General features: G+C 51.6%; 6 protein-coding genes across 6 annotated transcripts; 3 read left to right on the forward strand and 3 right to left on the reverse strand.

Moving 5' to 3' along the window:
* Positions 1-132: 132 nt before the first annotated feature.
* On the reverse strand, positions 133-2,432 carry J4E83_001227 (uncharacterized protein; the record flags this gene model as incomplete). The annotated part of the gene is made up of 3 exons (XM_049328184.1): positions 133-871; positions 922-1,868; positions 1,923-2,432. 3 exons carry the CDS (start codon positions 2,430-2,432, stop codon positions 133-135), a joined length of 2,196 nt encoding a protein of 731 aa, XP_049192702.1.
* A 2,376-nt stretch (positions 2,433-4,808) lies between these two features.
* CEL1_1 (Esterase/lipase/thioesterase) lies at positions 4,809-6,290 on the forward strand (the record flags this gene model as incomplete). The annotated part of the gene is made up of 5 exons (XM_049328185.1): positions 4,809-5,132; positions 5,195-5,330; positions 5,380-5,500; positions 5,548-5,890; positions 5,943-6,290. The coding sequence occupies 5 exons, from the start codon at positions 4,809-4,811 to the stop codon at positions 6,288-6,290; spliced, it is 1,272 nt and encodes a 423-aa protein (XP_049192703.1).
* A 1,068-nt stretch (positions 6,291-7,358) lies between these two features.
* Positions 7,359-7,768, forward strand: J4E83_001229 (uncharacterized protein; the record flags this gene model as incomplete). Its single annotated transcript, XM_049328186.1, is given in 2 exon segments — positions 7,359-7,362; positions 7,374-7,768. 2 exon segments carry the CDS (start codon positions 7,359-7,361, stop codon positions 7,766-7,768), a joined length of 399 nt encoding a protein of 132 aa, XP_049192704.1.
* A 2,723-nt stretch (positions 7,769-10,491) lies between these two features.
* J4E83_001230 (uncharacterized protein) lies at positions 10,492-11,637 on the reverse strand (the record flags this gene model as incomplete). Its single annotated transcript, XM_049328187.1, has 1 exon — positions 10,492-11,637. A coding segment is annotated over one exon (1,146 nt), but the record flags the coding sequence as incomplete, so codon positions are not given.
* Positions 11,638-13,600: 1,963 nt separating this feature from the next.
* Positions 13,601-14,002, forward strand: J4E83_001231 (uncharacterized protein; the record flags this gene model as incomplete). Its single annotated transcript, XM_049328188.1, has 1 exon — positions 13,601-14,002. One exon carries the CDS (start codon positions 13,601-13,603, stop codon positions 14,000-14,002), a length of 402 nt encoding a protein of 133 aa, XP_049192706.1.
* Positions 14,003-14,352: 350 nt separating this feature from the next.
* J4E83_001232 (uncharacterized protein) lies at positions 14,353-15,884 on the reverse strand (the record flags this gene model as incomplete). The annotated part of the gene is made up of 2 exons (XM_049328189.1): positions 14,353-14,708; positions 14,777-15,884. The coding sequence occupies 2 exons, from the start codon at positions 15,882-15,884 to the stop codon at positions 14,353-14,355; spliced, it is 1,464 nt and encodes a 487-aa protein (XP_049192707.1).
* Between the last annotated feature and the right edge of the window lie 121 nt (positions 15,885-16,005).

The raw sequence follows: 16,005 nt of genomic DNA on the forward strand, positions 1-16,005 counted from the left end.
GTATGTTCCGATCGTGAGATATTCTGCAGACCTGTTTAGTTTTGTTCTCGTATGAGGTGCGGCGGATCTTGCATCAATCGCTGGATAATGATAACGTCGTCTCTAACTTCACAGCCTGTTGTAGAACCACCTCTAATACCCCAGCTTCGCCACCCTTTCCTTGCCAAAGATATCCCCCAGACTAACCAACTTAAAGCTCGCCTCCTTTGCCGTGCCTCCACCAGCCAGCTCATTAGCATCGTCATGCGTGACGAAAAGCCCATTTGGAAAGTCCTTATTCAGCGCGTTGCCCACAGCAGCACATCCATCCGTATTACTAACGTGGTCGATGCCCTTTGCCTTGTTATCAATGATAGTGAACGTCTCCACGTACTTGTGCGGGGGCGCGCGCTCGTAGATAAGGTACGCTGAGATGCCCTGCGACGAAACGATGATATAGCCACCCGGACCTGACTTGGCTGGCACGAGAGTGATGCCCTCGACGTCGGCGTGGAGGCCGCTGGCGTCGCCTACTTGCGCGATCTGAACACCGTTGTTTGAGCCAGTGGGTTCGGCTTCGTATCGCCAGATACCGAGTGGTTCTTCGCCGATGAAGAGGTAGCCGGCGCCTTCGTCCGCGACGCAGCCTTCGACTTGGCCGCCTGAGCCGCCTTGAAATTCGCGGACGAGGGTAGTCTGCAGGGTGCCGTTCGCGGTCGCGCTGAGTTCGTACTGTAGGTATTGCGCATCCTTGTTGTTGACGAAGAGGTACTCTTTTCCGGTGGTCGGAGAGCGGTAGTTGCAGGAGCCGTAGGGTTCGTAGTCTCTCGGTAGCATTTGCTTACCACCAGAAACAGTGCTGAGGTAGCCTGTGCTGTTTACTTCGACCAGGCTTGGCGATGCATTAGCAGATGTTGTAAGAAGTCATGCGATGGTACTCACCACATGGTGTTGTCACCGCGGCATGCTGCGAATGCGAGATCGACCTTCCGGGAACCGAGAGTGAAGTTGTAGATGACATCGACGTTGTTTGGCTCCTCAGCCGTCAAATGCTGAAGAAGTCTTCCCTGCAGATCGAAGACACCAAAGCCTTCGCCCTCTTCAGACTTTGTTGTGGTAATGATCTTGCTCTGATCTGGTCGAGTGGGGTGGATCCAAATCGCAGGGTCATCGCCGTCTCCGCCGTTTGCATCAGTCTCGAACTTTGCGGTGACCGCGACGAACGAGCAGTCTGGGCCAGTCCACCCATCTTTGCACTTGCAGACATTTGGGCCGGTACACTTGCCATGTCCAGAACAATCGTTTTCGCAGGTGATCTTGGAGCAGTCGCGACCAGTAAAGCCGGCAAAGCAGGAACAGTCCTTGCCTGACACGAAGCCATTGTTGGAGCACTTCTTGGTGACGGAGCTTTCGCAGTGCTTGCAAGCCTTGTTGTTGGGACTGTACTGTGTGTTTGCCTTGATGCCCATGGATTTGAGCGCACCGTCCAGAGAACCTACAGCTACCCCAGTATCATCTTCTCCCTCAAAAGCGAAGGCGAATGCGCCAGATGGGTATCCAGCAACTGAAGATTGAAGGATGGCTAGCGAGCCCTCGATAGAAAGATCAGAGATACCGCTCAATGAGATGCTTCCCTTCTGCTTGATGTCGGAGTCGTACACATCGATGACCTCGTCGTGGGCTACGAACAGATAGTCGGCGGATGCGCTGTGGTAAGTAGCAAGTCCCGCAACTTCGATGTCCTCGGTAACAGTCTTGATCTCGGGTGCCTGGACAGACTCTGACGCTTGGAAAGAGTACAATGGTCGATCTTCGGCCGAAAAGAAGATCCCGCCATTCGCGAATACGGCGCAAGTTTCGCCTTCGATAGCAACGGGAAAAGTTTGAACCTATGACCTTTGTCAGTACTACTGTCTTTAGCCATGATCAAGAGACAACAGTACCTCCAGAATCTCAACCCGGCTTTCATTGCCCCGAATCAAGAACTGCACGACCATCTTCTTTCCAAAGAGGAAGATGTAACTCTGTCCGCTCTTCCCACTACGCCACACGCACGCAGTACTCCAGTCGCCCAGCTGCTTCTTGTTATTACTTTCGATCGTTTCCCCATTCTGAGCATCAAAGACCCTGATCAAAGAATCTGGAGCTGGGATGTTGACGATCAGATCCCTACCGTCGATGTCGTGAACAGCAACAGCAATCTTCGAGCGACCAGTCTTCTGATGCGACTTCTCTGCAAAGCTTGAGGAGTTGGAGCCAGAGAATATCCGGAAGCCACCGTCGGCAGCACTTCCATCATTGGTGACCAGTAAAGGTGATTTGCCGTAGACGAAGTTGGTATTGTCGCCCTCGATTCCAGTCGCGGCTGCGACGAGTGTAACGTTGGCGGTCTGGGCTGCGACGAACGGTGTGACCACACTCGCCCATACGAGGCATCGCGTGAACGTTTTCATTCTGTGGCGGACGTTGTCAAGATCAATGAGGGCGGCCTGACTCCATGAACATGGTCGTCGAGGCGGTCTTATATCCCAACATGTCTCCAAGTAATGGGCTGAACCTAGACTTCCCGCTGATCCATGTGCATATGCAGTCCATGTCGCTATAGCCCTTCGGGGCTCCGATGTTTCGAGGAAAAATCCACAAAACTACGCGATATTGTCGTTAGGGGCGCGATGCATGGTGTGCCTGCTGCTTTGGGTTAGGTCAAGCTGGCTGAGCGGCCAATAACGATGTCTGCTATTGAAACGTGAGACGGCCGGGCAAGATTCGAGGCCGGGATCAACATGAGGAGAACGGAGAAGGATGGAGACCTGGCATGGTTTTGAGGTGTGAACATGCACTTGAAGAATTGTGGTGACATGCCAGGCTCGAGCAGAGGGTGATGGTATGTTTACCAAGTTGCAACCATTGGAGATTGTGTGCCACACGAAAGGCGATGAGCCTGATCGCGCTTCAGCTTGATAATGATTAGAATTGGTCCTTGTCCTGCGGGTGGACTCTGACACGGATGTAGATGTAGATTAGAAGTTGGTGGGTTGATACTTGGGCAGCTTCCAGTACCTGGTCTTCTACTCATATCTCGTCGGCATCTCTAGGCGCGTTCCACAGGTGTTGTTTTACATGCGGAACTAAAAATTCACGTTTCTGGGATGTTTGCTGTACGCGAACATAGGTCATTCTTGGTGTATCTCTGCGAGATTAAAAGAAGATTGTGAGAACGATGACGCGCGCGGTGCCAAGGCGCAGATCCGCACCCGTGGCACCAACAGACGCGACAGGATAGTAACACGACACCCACGACATCGCGCAGCGATTCATTTGAATACATGCCTGCTGGTAGAACAACCGCGAGTCCCTATACATCTCTCGGCTACCTACTCACGTTCATCCCAGGTCTCCCGCTCTTCCGACGCGCCGCACCCGTCCGCACGATAAGCCATCTCGGCAGTATTCCTCCTATCATCTCTCCACGATCAAGCGCGATGCTTACAGGAAGAAGGCCGGCTCCAAACACACTAGGGCTCTAATCGCGGGCCATCTAGACGTGCCCGGGCTTTAACTGCCCTCGCCAGATGGGCTGAACAACGTACTCCACCATGGGCATACTGCAGCATGCGTCTATGTTCGGAACCGGTCGCACGACTTTCAGCCCTACGCTACAGCCATGCAGTGTCGACGATAATCGCACGCTGTCACGAATGTAGCCTTCGGTCACGATGATTACCTTGGATGGACATACCTGGCAACACCGACACTTGATCAAGTCGTGGAAGACTGCTCAATTCAGTGAGCCTTCATGGCGAGCATACTGAACTGTAGCTGGCATATGAAAGATGGCAGACTTGAAAGGACGAAACACATGACACAGTGATCAATACCTCGTCTGAAATCCATATGAAACACTCGAGCCCAAGCCCTCGGCACTCTATACCCTTCCTCCTGTGACGACGCGGCACTCTGGTGGCTCCGAATTGCACCCCCACACGGCGAGAGAGCCTTCTCTCAAGCTTGTCACATACTTGAGCGTTCCAGATAACAAAGGACCCCGTGGTCTCGATGCCAACGAGTAGTCATAAAGCCCGCCAATTGGATAGACGCAGCGATTGAGTTGATTACTCTCCATTCGCGACCCCGCCTTCTACGCGTTGCAGCATGCATGATACACCCTGGCCATCTGTGCATCCACAAATTGCCCTTGCGAGATCCAAGAATACAAATTGTCCGGGGAGAGGCACCAAGAATGCTTAGCTATCGGTACATTCGCGATGCATTGAACCACTACCTTCGATTCGTTGCTCGCATGCTAACCCCGCACTGCACCTTTAGCGCCACGGCTCTTGACCTCATATACCGAAGTGGAATTGCTTGGCAACATTGAAATATCCATACGAAGCGCACTACGCCGAGATGCACATGATTGGGATACCATTTTGGAAACTTAGCTGTGGAACGAAGTGACAGCCTGATCGCGTCCATCAATGAGTTCTCAACTCCCAAGGCGGACCAGATGTTCATCAATCCGTCAGAGATTATCGCATGATCAGTTCCTCATATTGCATGAGCTCATTGTCGGGCTTCTGAAGACTGGGCAATATGCATTGTGTACTTTGCACACAAGCATGGCCAGGATCGAAGCTGTGAAACGATCCTATAAGTTGGCAGCATCATGTAGTTCAATAACGGTGTGACAACCCACATCCTTCATTCAGCTCACAGTCTTCCCTTTCATCATGTTGTCGACTTCGAACCTTGCGGTGTTTCTGGGTGTTTGCGCCTCCCGCGCATCCGCCTGGGTCATTGGAACGGAGCAGTCCGAAACTCACCCAAAGATGACCTGGCAGCGCTGCACAGGCAGCGGTGGTAACAGCTGTACCAATGTCAACGGAGAGATTGTCATTGATGCTAATTGGCGCTGGCTCCATTCCGTGGGAGGCTACACCAATTGCTTCGACGGAAACGAGTGGAACACCACGGCGTGTGCGACCAACGCCGCATGTACCAAGAACTGTGCTATCGAAGGCTCAGACTACCGCGGTACCTACGGCATTACGACCTCGGGCAATGCTCTTACCCTCAAGTTCGTTACCGAGAACCAATACTCCACCAACATAGGCTCTCGCACGTACCTCATGAAAGATGCAAACAACTATGAGGTAGGGCAGCGCACCAGATCTAGGTATGACACAGACGCTGATTATTGCTGTTCGCTGTTTAGATGTTCAACCTTGTCGGAAACGAATTCACCTTCGACGTCGACAACTCGCAGTTGCCATGCGGTCTCAATGGAGCATTATATTTCGTTTCCATGCCCCAGAAGGGCCACGGTGCGCCCGGTGCAAAGTACGGGACTGGCACGTCACAGGATTCGCTATTTATAGAGCGTGAACTGATACATCCCAGGTTACTGTGACGCTCAATGTGCTCGAGACCTGAAGTACATCGATGGCAAAGCCAACGCAGAAGGTTGGCAAGCATCCGAATCTGACCCAAATGCGGGTATTGGCAGGAATGGTGCATGCTGGTGAGTACTTCAGTCTGCTCGGCCTGGCCCATTCTGACGCAACTCAGCACTGAGATGGACATCTGGGAGGCAAACTCAGTCTCCACGGCTGTGACCCCACACTCTTGTCAGCCTGAAGGCTACTCAGTCTGCACAGACGATACATGTGGTGGAACATATTCGCTCGATCGCTATGCCGGCTCCTGCGATGCGAATGGTTGCGACTTCAACCCGTACCGTGTCGGCGCGAGAGACTTTTATGGCAAGGGCAAGTCTGGTGTAGACACATCAAAGAAGGTGACAGTCGTCACACAGTTCTTGGGATCTGGAGGATCGCTCAGCGAGATTAAGCGCTTCTATGTGCAGAACGGCAAAGTCATCGCCAACCCGGAGCCTACAGTCCCTGGCATGGTATGTGCTCACGTCACCGAGCCTTATGAACTCCGTTCTGACAATCGCGCAGACAGGCAACTCGATCACCCAAGAATGGTGCAACACGCAGAAGGAAGTCTTCCAGGAGGAAGTCTACCCCTTCAACGAGTTTGGCGGCATGGAGTCCATGGGTAGGGGTATGAACCTGGGCATGGTACTCGTCATGAGTCTCTGGGACGACCACTACGCCAATATGCTTTGGCTTGACAGCAGCTACCCTACCGACAAGGATCCGGAGCAGCCTGGTGTCGCTCGCGGCGAGTGCGACATCAACAGCGGTGTGCCGGCTGATGTTGAGTCTGCCAATCCGAACGCGCAAGTCGTCTTCTCGAACATCAAGTTCGGGCCTATCGGCAGCACTTTTGCGCAGCCTGCTTGAGTTTATCAGGACACATATTGGTGGCTCTACGCAGCCTCATCGGTTACCGCTTGTACATAAATCTGTCTGATCATATCATTCGCTTCATTCTGATCAGAGACACGGAACAATCAACGCTGTACAATGTTAAAATACACTGTAGGCAATAAACATTCGTTCAGGAATGCGCACACTTGACTCTAGCGCTTTCACCTTTGGCGGTGTGTATTCACAGTGAAATACTGGTCGGGGCAGGATGGGCTGCTGTCAGCTCAGAGGGAAAATGCCCCTAACTTCTGTTCCTCATTAGTATGTTAAAACATCCTTGGAGCGAAGTAAGAACTTCTAAGTCATTATCCAACCCTCCCGAAGTCCCCTTTACAGCACATGATAACACCGTGGCTATGGACCTACAACTCGAAGAAACGTCACAACAGTCAATTGCGCAAACTGCGTTGGCCATACCAGAGCTCACGGAAAACATCCTGAACCGTTTGCCGGATATTCACGATCTAATTCATGTTCGAGCAACTTCAAAGGTCTTAAAGACCATCGTCGACGGAACACCCAGCATTCAACGCCGCTTGTGGCAGCTTCCCGTCCCAATTCCACATGACGAAGACCCACATTACCCAGATTTGCCACAGATCATGTCCACGTATCCTCGCAAGCTGAGCTACCAGGAGGTGGAATGGGCCCTAGAGGGGATTCGTCGCATGGAATGGGATTTTTATGACGCAATCGAGGCAGGCGAGGATGAGGTAATCGCAGCCGTGGCGCGAGAGCTGCAACGGGAACGTCTATGGCATCCGTCCGAGAAATTTAAATACACGTTTTCCCTTCAAACTTTCTTCATTCTAACACCTCGGCAACATGCGTTCAGGTGCGACAGTTGCCGGCGTCTTCACCCTCCATACGCTGCCTCGGGCTTACATCCAGCTCTCCGCTTCCTACACAACCACGAAATCTGCGGTCGAGGCTATGGTTCAGAACTGCTCTTTCGCTTCGCTCTTGGGAATTTCGGAAGTGCAGATTACCGAATGGGGCCTGCATTGGACGAAATTGAGGGTCGCATGGCTGGCCGCAATAATGTGTACGTTCTAGCGTTGTTTGCCAGGGCTGTGAGCGACGCTTACGAAACCGCAAAGCAACGCGGTATTCTTCAACATCATTTCATGGCGCCCGTGTGCACAAGGCTCATTCTGTCTTGCGTCGAAGGTCCCGACCCCGTGGGTCTGGGGAATACCATTATTCGTGATCAAGATGGCCTCAAGTTGGGGCAAGTGCTACGCGCTCTTCTGCGATTTTGTGACCTGACCTTTACACGCGGTCGCGCTAAGGTACTGACTGTCAACGAGTCTTATGTCATAAGTGGAATATATGCTGAGACATGGAAGGAGGACAAGGCCTATATCGCTCAGTTGTACGACGAGGCACAGGAGGAGTTGCCCTGCTTGCAGGAAGGTTACCTGGATGAAGACCAAGCAGCTCGTGTTTGAGGTAACGAATACGCCCAGAGATCGCAGCGACTGATCTTGTATCTAGGAGCAGGAACTCTCGCATCATGGATCATTATCTTCTTTCTTTCAATTTTGAGCGTTCGTCTCGGTAGACCAGAGTCTGGTGTCACATGGCCAAACCAAGTTCGTTCCCACTGAGATATCGAGATCCGCGTCACAACGGCAAACACGAGTGTCTGCTTCGTATAGAGTAAACGAAGTCTGTTCTCACATGACCGAATACAAATACTCTCTTGTTCTCTCTTGTTATGTTCGTGCGTGTCCAACTTGTATCTCTTCCCCCGACTCTTCCCTCATCTGATCCGATCCGTAGCTCTCATTGCTGGCAAATCAGCGTACTCTTCGCCCTAGCCTCTTCCCCACTGTTAGCCAGCAGTGCCTAAAGCATCTAGCGAAAATGCTTGAAGACCGTGTGGAGGGTGTGACACGTTGCTGGTTTCCGTGCCCATGCGACGACCTAGAGGAGGATCAGTGCGATTGCTGCGCGTGGTAATCGCGTGAGAGGTCTGGCTACCGATGGCGTTGAGTAAGGAGGTATGGACGGCAGTGGTGACGTAATTGCCATCCGGTCCGAGCACTAGCGGGCTTTGGGTTAGCGCAGTTAGGCTGGATTTCGACCCGGGCAACTCACCAACTTCTTGACTCCTTCTCGACCACCAACAAACGGTTGCAAGCGGTTCGCATAAAAAAATCAATTTTTCCTGCCTAGATGCTCTACAATAAGATGTCAGAGACTTGTAGTTTGTCGTTTGGTCCCTTGGAGCAAAGAGATTCACACTCCAGACTTCGCTTGGTCACAGTTGATTCGTGACCACGCGAACGCCTGATCGTTGGTGTCCCTCTGCAAACATTTTCCTGTGAGTCTGGTAACTCAAACGCTTGATCCTGAATTCGACCAAGCCCAAACGTTTACTCGACGCGTAGTATGAGCGAGTCTTCAATGTCGTCGCACACAATCAAGTCACCACTGTAACATGTTTGTCCGCTTTGTACAAAACCTCGCTGACTCCTTCTTTCCTCTATCAACAACTCTGTTCTCATCATGACCTACCCAAGCATCCACACGCGCCCGGCTACACTGCAAGTTACGGCCACACCTGAGCTCCTCGGCACAATTTTCATCCATCTCAGCATCTTCGATCTACTACGTGTAGAGCGGGTTTGCAAACGATGGCGCGACTGTGTTCGGGATGTACGTGAGATACAGCCAGGCCTTTACAAGCGCGCCTTACCGGTGGAGCCAGGAGATAATCCACACTTCTAGCCTTTGAACGAAGCGACCGCAAAATTGACTTACCGAAGCCTGCCGTTTGGAGAACAGTTGAAAAATACTTTCCACAGTCTTGAGCAAGGCGCTAGATCGTTACTGGACCCTGATGCACCAGCTGGAAAAACCTTTGGCAAAAAAGGTGGAACATTCAGGCTTTACGATTTGCACAGACAAATCTTTACCCCAGCCGTACTCCATCGACTCTCAACGGCCGACGATGCCAGTATATTCATGGGTAACATTGGGGACGTTCATTGCGGCAAGTGTGGCACGTTTCACCTTAGCTTCCGATGGGATAACCTGCACCCATTGCTCCGATTTCTGGAACATATCCCTCAACTTTGTATCGGTGGATCTAATGCAATCATCACTATTCGACTCGGATATCATGGAACACTTTATCAAGAGGCCGAACCCCTATATGAGGTATTTCAGAATGCCATGGACCTCGCAGAACATGTCGAAGTCGTGAAATCTATATGTGCAGATTATCAGTTGACACATGACGTTGGTATTCAGCCGGCGGGGTTCCTGCTTTCAGCGGCACCCGAGTTCACCTATATTCTCCATTCTTGGGGAAAACTGAGGCAATCAGGTCTGCTCATCGGCGACTTCTTGGAAGGGCTCATGTGGTGCAGTCACGCAACGGCCATCAAAGCACAGGCTGGTATACAACATGAGGTGGCAATGCTCCAGGGGAAGATCAGTTGGGGGTTGGAACTGAACCAAATAGAACAAAATACGCTTGCAGATGTGCAAGCCAAAATCACGGCGATGGAACAGCGTATGGCGGCGATGGAAGCTTACTCGGCACTTTGGCGACAACAAGCAAGGGGAGGAGACGGAATGACCGGTTGGGTGGAGGAGACGTTCTCCTATGTCGGTTAAATTCACCAAGGGACATGTTTACACAAGCAGTTGCTATTCGTTGTGGAACTGTTTGGATTAATCTGGGTGTTCCGTGAAACGAATAGGAGACTTTACATCACTGTGGTATTATTGAGTATGTGTATTTTGGTAGATTTGTTTCACAATACAGTAGCTCTGAAGTCGGTGTCCGCAGTATATTATACTTACGATTTCTCTCATTCGTGAGAGCTAAAGCTAGCGTCGATTTATAACTAGTAACAGTCTCACATCGCAAGAGACATATTTGTTAGTGTATCGCTCTGGTGGGTATTCTGATGTCATTATGAAGGGAAGTCACTGTGAAGAGGAGACTTAGACCTCTGGTCATAATGTGTGTAGTTATGAGGTCATAGAAACCCGCATTCTGGTTCGCAAGCGAGCCGCGGTTGTCTGCAAACTGTGGGAAGACGTTCTATCATAATCTATGGAGGTTATTGCCATTGCTTACTTACCATGCATCCTCGGAAGACGCGTCCATCTCATGTCCATCTCGTTATGACCCAGCGTCTTCCTACAAGCCAGCTTACAACCCTTCCGATGCGACTTCGACAGGAATCGCTTTTCGCAGTTCAGACCGACAAGTAATAGTACGCGCACAAAGCTTGAAGAGGTCTCCGAGAAGTTCCGCAAAGTCGAAGTTATGTGTTTCTTTCTGACCCTCCAACAGATAGCGATCGATAGCCGGATCTAGCTTGGCGATGCCATCTATAGCCTGCACCAGACGAACATACATGCCGCTTTCATGGGAATCAAGGCGCTGATCAAACCCGAACAGTCTTCCACGACATACGGGACAAGTGGCTCTGCCTTTCTTCAGGTGTTTCTTGAGACAGATGATACCGTGAACGTGGCCGCAGGGAGTACGGACAGCTGGCTCGGTTCTGTTCGAATGCGAGAAGGACACTCTGTAATCGTAATAACAGGCATAGCAGCGGCGGTCGGTCTCATCACTCGCTGCCATTGCTTCTTCGGTACAAGGTGTGGTGAAGTCCGATACCGCTGGGTAGATTGGTGGTCGTTTACTAGGTGAGACCTCCCTGCTCGTGTCAGAGTCATGGCCGTTGTCTTGGGAGTCGGATGGTACGATGCCCTCCATATTGTCGTTGTCTTCATCAGCATTTTGATCGTTCTCGTCTTCTGTGGCCTCGTTGTCATTCCCGTCATAAGATGAAGTTTCGCTGAGAGCAACGCTTCGCTCATCCAGCACTGCATCCAACTCACCAATGAACCCTGCTTGCTTGTACCGACAACAGGTCAAGTATGAAACCATACCGGTGAAAAGGTACCACTCCAGACACGTAGAGCTTCGACCTCCTTGTTCATCGAGGTACTCTTTTTGCATCCGATCGCTCAGGCCCTTGCGTAAGCTTCCATATTCCAATGTAAGCTCACGATAATGCCCTTCGGTTGGATACTGTTCTTTGCCTTTAGCTTGACGTTGCTTTAGCCATAGTATTCGGGCCGCGAGGTAGGGGTTTGCGATGGACTCCTTGAATGTGTCGATGTCTAAATTGAAACGGGGAGGTTCAATAAGCTTGAAAAAGGGCTGACCTTCGGCGCGATACGCCAATGTCCGAGCGAACAGTGCTGCATCTGCAGTGTAGACTCGATAGTAGTCTCTGGTCCTTTCCCGGTGCAACATCGGCCATCCGTCAGAGAGAGAAGCGATCTCCGTTCTCACTTCAGATGAGTAATTAGACGCTAAACCTTGATCTAGATTGTCTAAAGAGACATGATTAGCCTGGAAACAGGTGTACAAAGTCAGTACATGCATTGCATTCATTTGGCTTCAGGAATTGACTAACCACGAATGTAAGCAAGGGTTGAGCTTCTGCCGTGTGTACTGAGTCAAGATCAAGGAGTTGCAGTCCAACGTGCTGCAAAACTTCGAACAATACTCGGTTGATGCGGGTTGTTGAATGGTCTAACAGTTTGAGATGTTCTTCGAATTCTATTCGCGCGGCGACATCCATCGTGTTCATTGACTCTGGTTCAACACGAGAAGTTGATTGAGATGCGTGGATGGGGCAGATGTATAAGGTCTGGATTGCTATTCTGTACCATTTGTCGATCAAGCGGTCAGCGATCTAGCAAACTCGTGGTTTGATGGCACCGTAAAAGGACCCAAACATGAAAGTAGCTTTCAGAGAATACCCACTCTTGAGTGGAGTGATGAAACCACATAGTTATCGAGCTGAGGTAGCTAAGCAGCCTCTGTGAAATACAAAATCTCATGTGAACACTCTGGTAGAATACCCCATCGCCAAACACTGCATTTTGAGTTCGCGATTGTTCGGTCCTTGTAGCCTGGTGGTTTCAACCTTGCTCAGAAAGTGCCGAAACCCAGCAGGCCAGGAAACATGTTGATCATGGCAATCGCGCCTACGAAGCTGGGAAGCTGTACCGAGTCTCACGTTCGTCGATAGTCGTCGACATCCTGACACCAAAGCTTGAAACCGTGTGGGAGCGATGAAATCGCAGCATAAAGTGTGCTGGTTGCTATACGATAGATGGTCATAAGGCGTCGATGATTTCAGCGGTCATGGCAAGACCAACGGCGCGTCTGCTGGTGATTAGGCAAGTGCCGGTCAAACAAGATACCAGTATTTGTAAATCATGGCAAGGATACTGCAAGGATGCAATAGACCAAATGTAGTGGAAGTACTGCCCGGGCACAATCGGAGAGCGCCAGCGCACCTCGTGACGACACGCCCGGGTTTGATGGTCGCATGATCTGGTGTCGCATAAGTATTGGCTGCACCCTTCGCCGGATGATGATCGCAAGAACGTGATACTCACCGCCATAGTCACTATATATATTATTGCTAGCACTTTTACTGTCTGCTAAATACTGAACCCAAAAGTTTGAACGCATCAGTTTGTCTGCCCTGTCGATGTCGAGAGCCTGAGGTGCGACATCTGTTTTGCCTCGCCACCCCGCCTCCTCGGCTGTGGCGCCCGTTATCGCTTATCGCGACATTTCCGCATCCGTCTTCGGCGCGTCATCTGCTCCTTCGCGTCGACACGCCTCAAAGTGCGGGCAGCCTCCCCCGGGAGCTTCTTGCTTATCCCGAGCTTAAGGATAAAGAGCCTCGTTGCCGCTCACTGGCGAATCGCGTAGTCACTCTTTTCACCCTACTTGAGCCAACACCGGCCGGACGTTCATCAGGCGGCACAACTACACCATTCTCACGTCACGATCTCCACCAAGCAGCAAAAAGCGAGACCTCATAGATCAGCCGTCCGAAGACCTCGAATAACATTTCTTCCCATAGCGCCAGGCGATAGTCGCATCACTGTACCACCACTAATATTCCGACCAATCCTCTGTAGTCACCATGCCGAGCTCACCAACGCAACCATTCCCTCTCTACCTATTCCCTAGCCTTTCCTTCCGCCGACGCCGAAGCTCTGCCATCAGCACCTCGACCGCCTCCACATCTCCGTCCTCGTCTCCACCCCTGCCGACCTCTTTCTTGACAGCCAAACCGAACTCACATCTCCGCTGTCAGAAGTGCCTAGCTGACCTCATCCCCACGTCGGCCATAATAAGCAAAGGGTTCACTGGGCGTCATGGCCGCGCATACCTTGTAGGACCCCCATCGGCATCCAGCGCGTTTGCTGGTGGTGACATGTCAGCGACAGGCTGGAAGGCGGGCGACCTACCGAACACCTTGACGCACAAAGCCCACGCTCGTCAGCTCGTCACGGGTGCGCATACCGTGTCCGATATCAGCTGTCGCAGCTGTGGTACCGTGCTAGGATGGAAGTACGTCGATGCTGCTGAAGAGACTCAGAAGTACAAGGTCGGCAAATTCATACTGGAGACCAAGAGAGTCGTCAAAGGCGCGGAATGGGACGAGAGCGTAGAAGAGGAAGACAACGGCATGGTGCTGGAGAAGGAAGGTGACATCGAGTTCGATTCGCAGGACGAAGACGAATGCGAGGACCTCTTCAGCGGCATCTGGAGCCCCCAACTTGCGAGCAAGAGGAGGAAGCGCCGTGCTTACGGTGGCATCGACTTGTCAGCATGAGCTTGTCAACCCTTCTACATCCACAAGACGCACGCACTCGAGCATGATCTGCTATACTTTCGCTACAACTCGACACGAGAAACGAACAAATACCCCGGAAAGATAGATACACTTCCACTTTTGATACCCAGGAAAGGCGCATGGTTTTGGCGTAACGGTTTGCTTTTGGTTAACGACATGTGTATGTACCTATCTTATGAACCATGGTACACCACGATAATTTGATCGTGACAAACTTGTCCACAAACAGATCTCTTCCATGCATTGATGTCTCGTGAGCCATATATCGGGCCAGTAAGCTGTCAAGGCTGCGATACTCTCGCTTCCCCGGGACAGCCCATATGCCGCGTTCACAACTTCGCACTTGCGCCCTTCTCTCCCTTTGCCACCTCAGCAACCTCACTCGAGCTCTCTGGATTCCACCCAGCGATCATGTCCTCTACAACATTGATCTCATCCTGTCCCCACACCAATCCACCAACTGCTTTCCACTCGCCCGCATCTGTTTGCCTCAACACACGATACGTAGGTACGCCGCAAAGACCCAAGTTCTTAGCCTCCGCAGTCAAAGCTCGTAGTTTGGCTTTTATCTCGGGATCGTTCGCCCGCGCAATGAGGTCAGCACCGTTGAAACCGCCTTCGTCAAGAACACTGCGGAGGACAGAATCGTCCGAGACGTTTTGGTTGTGCGACCAGCACGCTTCGACTGTGCCTGATTAGCATGCTGCATGAGATGTACAAGGCGTACTAGAACATAACGAAAGCGCGACTTACACAATAAATTTGTAGTCGCTGGCTCCACAATAGCAACCCTCAACACAGTCGGCGTCCGAATAGGGAACGTATCGGCCCAATGGAACTTGACCTGTCGACCCCCATCTTGCGCACTGACAGCGTTCCAGTACTCCGTCCAGTCCGCGTGATCCTGCCTCGACCATTTCGCCTTCGCAGGACTAACCGCCGACCCTGGTAGATTCGGCGCACCGATCTCTCTAAACAGAATACCGAGCAGGAATGGTTTCATAACAACCTCCAGTCCCGAACCAAAACTACTCTTCAGTCTTTCCAGTTGCGTGTACCCCAGAAACGCCCAGGGACTGCTGAAATCGAACCAAAACTCGAGCTTGACACGACCGTGAGGAGCATTCTTGGGTACGCAGCGAGGCATCAAAGTCTTGAGTCCAGGGACGCTACTCCACTGCTTCCCCTTCTCGGAAGAAGAAAGCGCATTTAACGTCGCCTCAACAAAATGCATACGATCCTGTCCCCAAAAGAATCTCCCTTTCTTCTCCTCGCCACTAACCCCCGTCCAAAACGCATCCGGGATCCAGAAGCCTGGAACACCAAACGCACCTCTCTGGATCGCTTCTTCGGTACTCTTTTCCAACTCTTTCCTCGCGTTCACATCGGCGAAACACTCTTCTCCTAGCCCTTGCACCCCACACTCCCTCGCAATCTGCAAAAGCGTTGTGTTGGAATTCACATCTTGGCCGTCTACCCAGTAGGCCTGGAAAAACCTATCCGTAAGCAGCCTCCTCTTCTCCTGATCTTTCACACAGTACAGTAACCGTAGTGCATTAACTGTTTTGCGGGGGTGCTGGGGCGGAGGGTTGTATCGGATGTTGTATCTGCGTAGTGTGCGCTGCATACCCTGTGCTGTGACGGCCTTTTTGGCGGAGTTGAAGACATCGGAGGCGGAGCCGCCGGCGCCTTGCGGGGCGGATGTGGCGCGGTAGATGGCGCCTAGCAGGACGGGTCTGTAGATTAGATTTGCGTGCGTGCGTTGAGCAAGGGATTGGACGCGTGTCGAGGCTATGTAGGCGAAGGGGCAGGAGATGTCGTAGTTGAACTCTAGCGTGGGTTGGGGGGCGGTGGGTGGCATGGTGTTGGTCGGGTGGCAAAAGATTGTTAAATGTTAAGATGCAGTATGAAGATACGCATGAAGATGAGTTAGTCTACGGATGCAAACTATGAGTAAGCTTGGGCGACTGTCAGCTTCAGCT

Source organism: Alternaria metachromatica (assembly GCF_023757995.1).
Source record: "Alternaria metachromatica strain BMP 0045 chromosome Unknown scaffold_2, whole genome shotgun sequence".
In the NCBI taxonomy this organism is placed as follows: Eukaryota; Fungi; Ascomycota; class Dothideomycetes; order Pleosporales; family Pleosporaceae; genus Alternaria; species Alternaria metachromatica.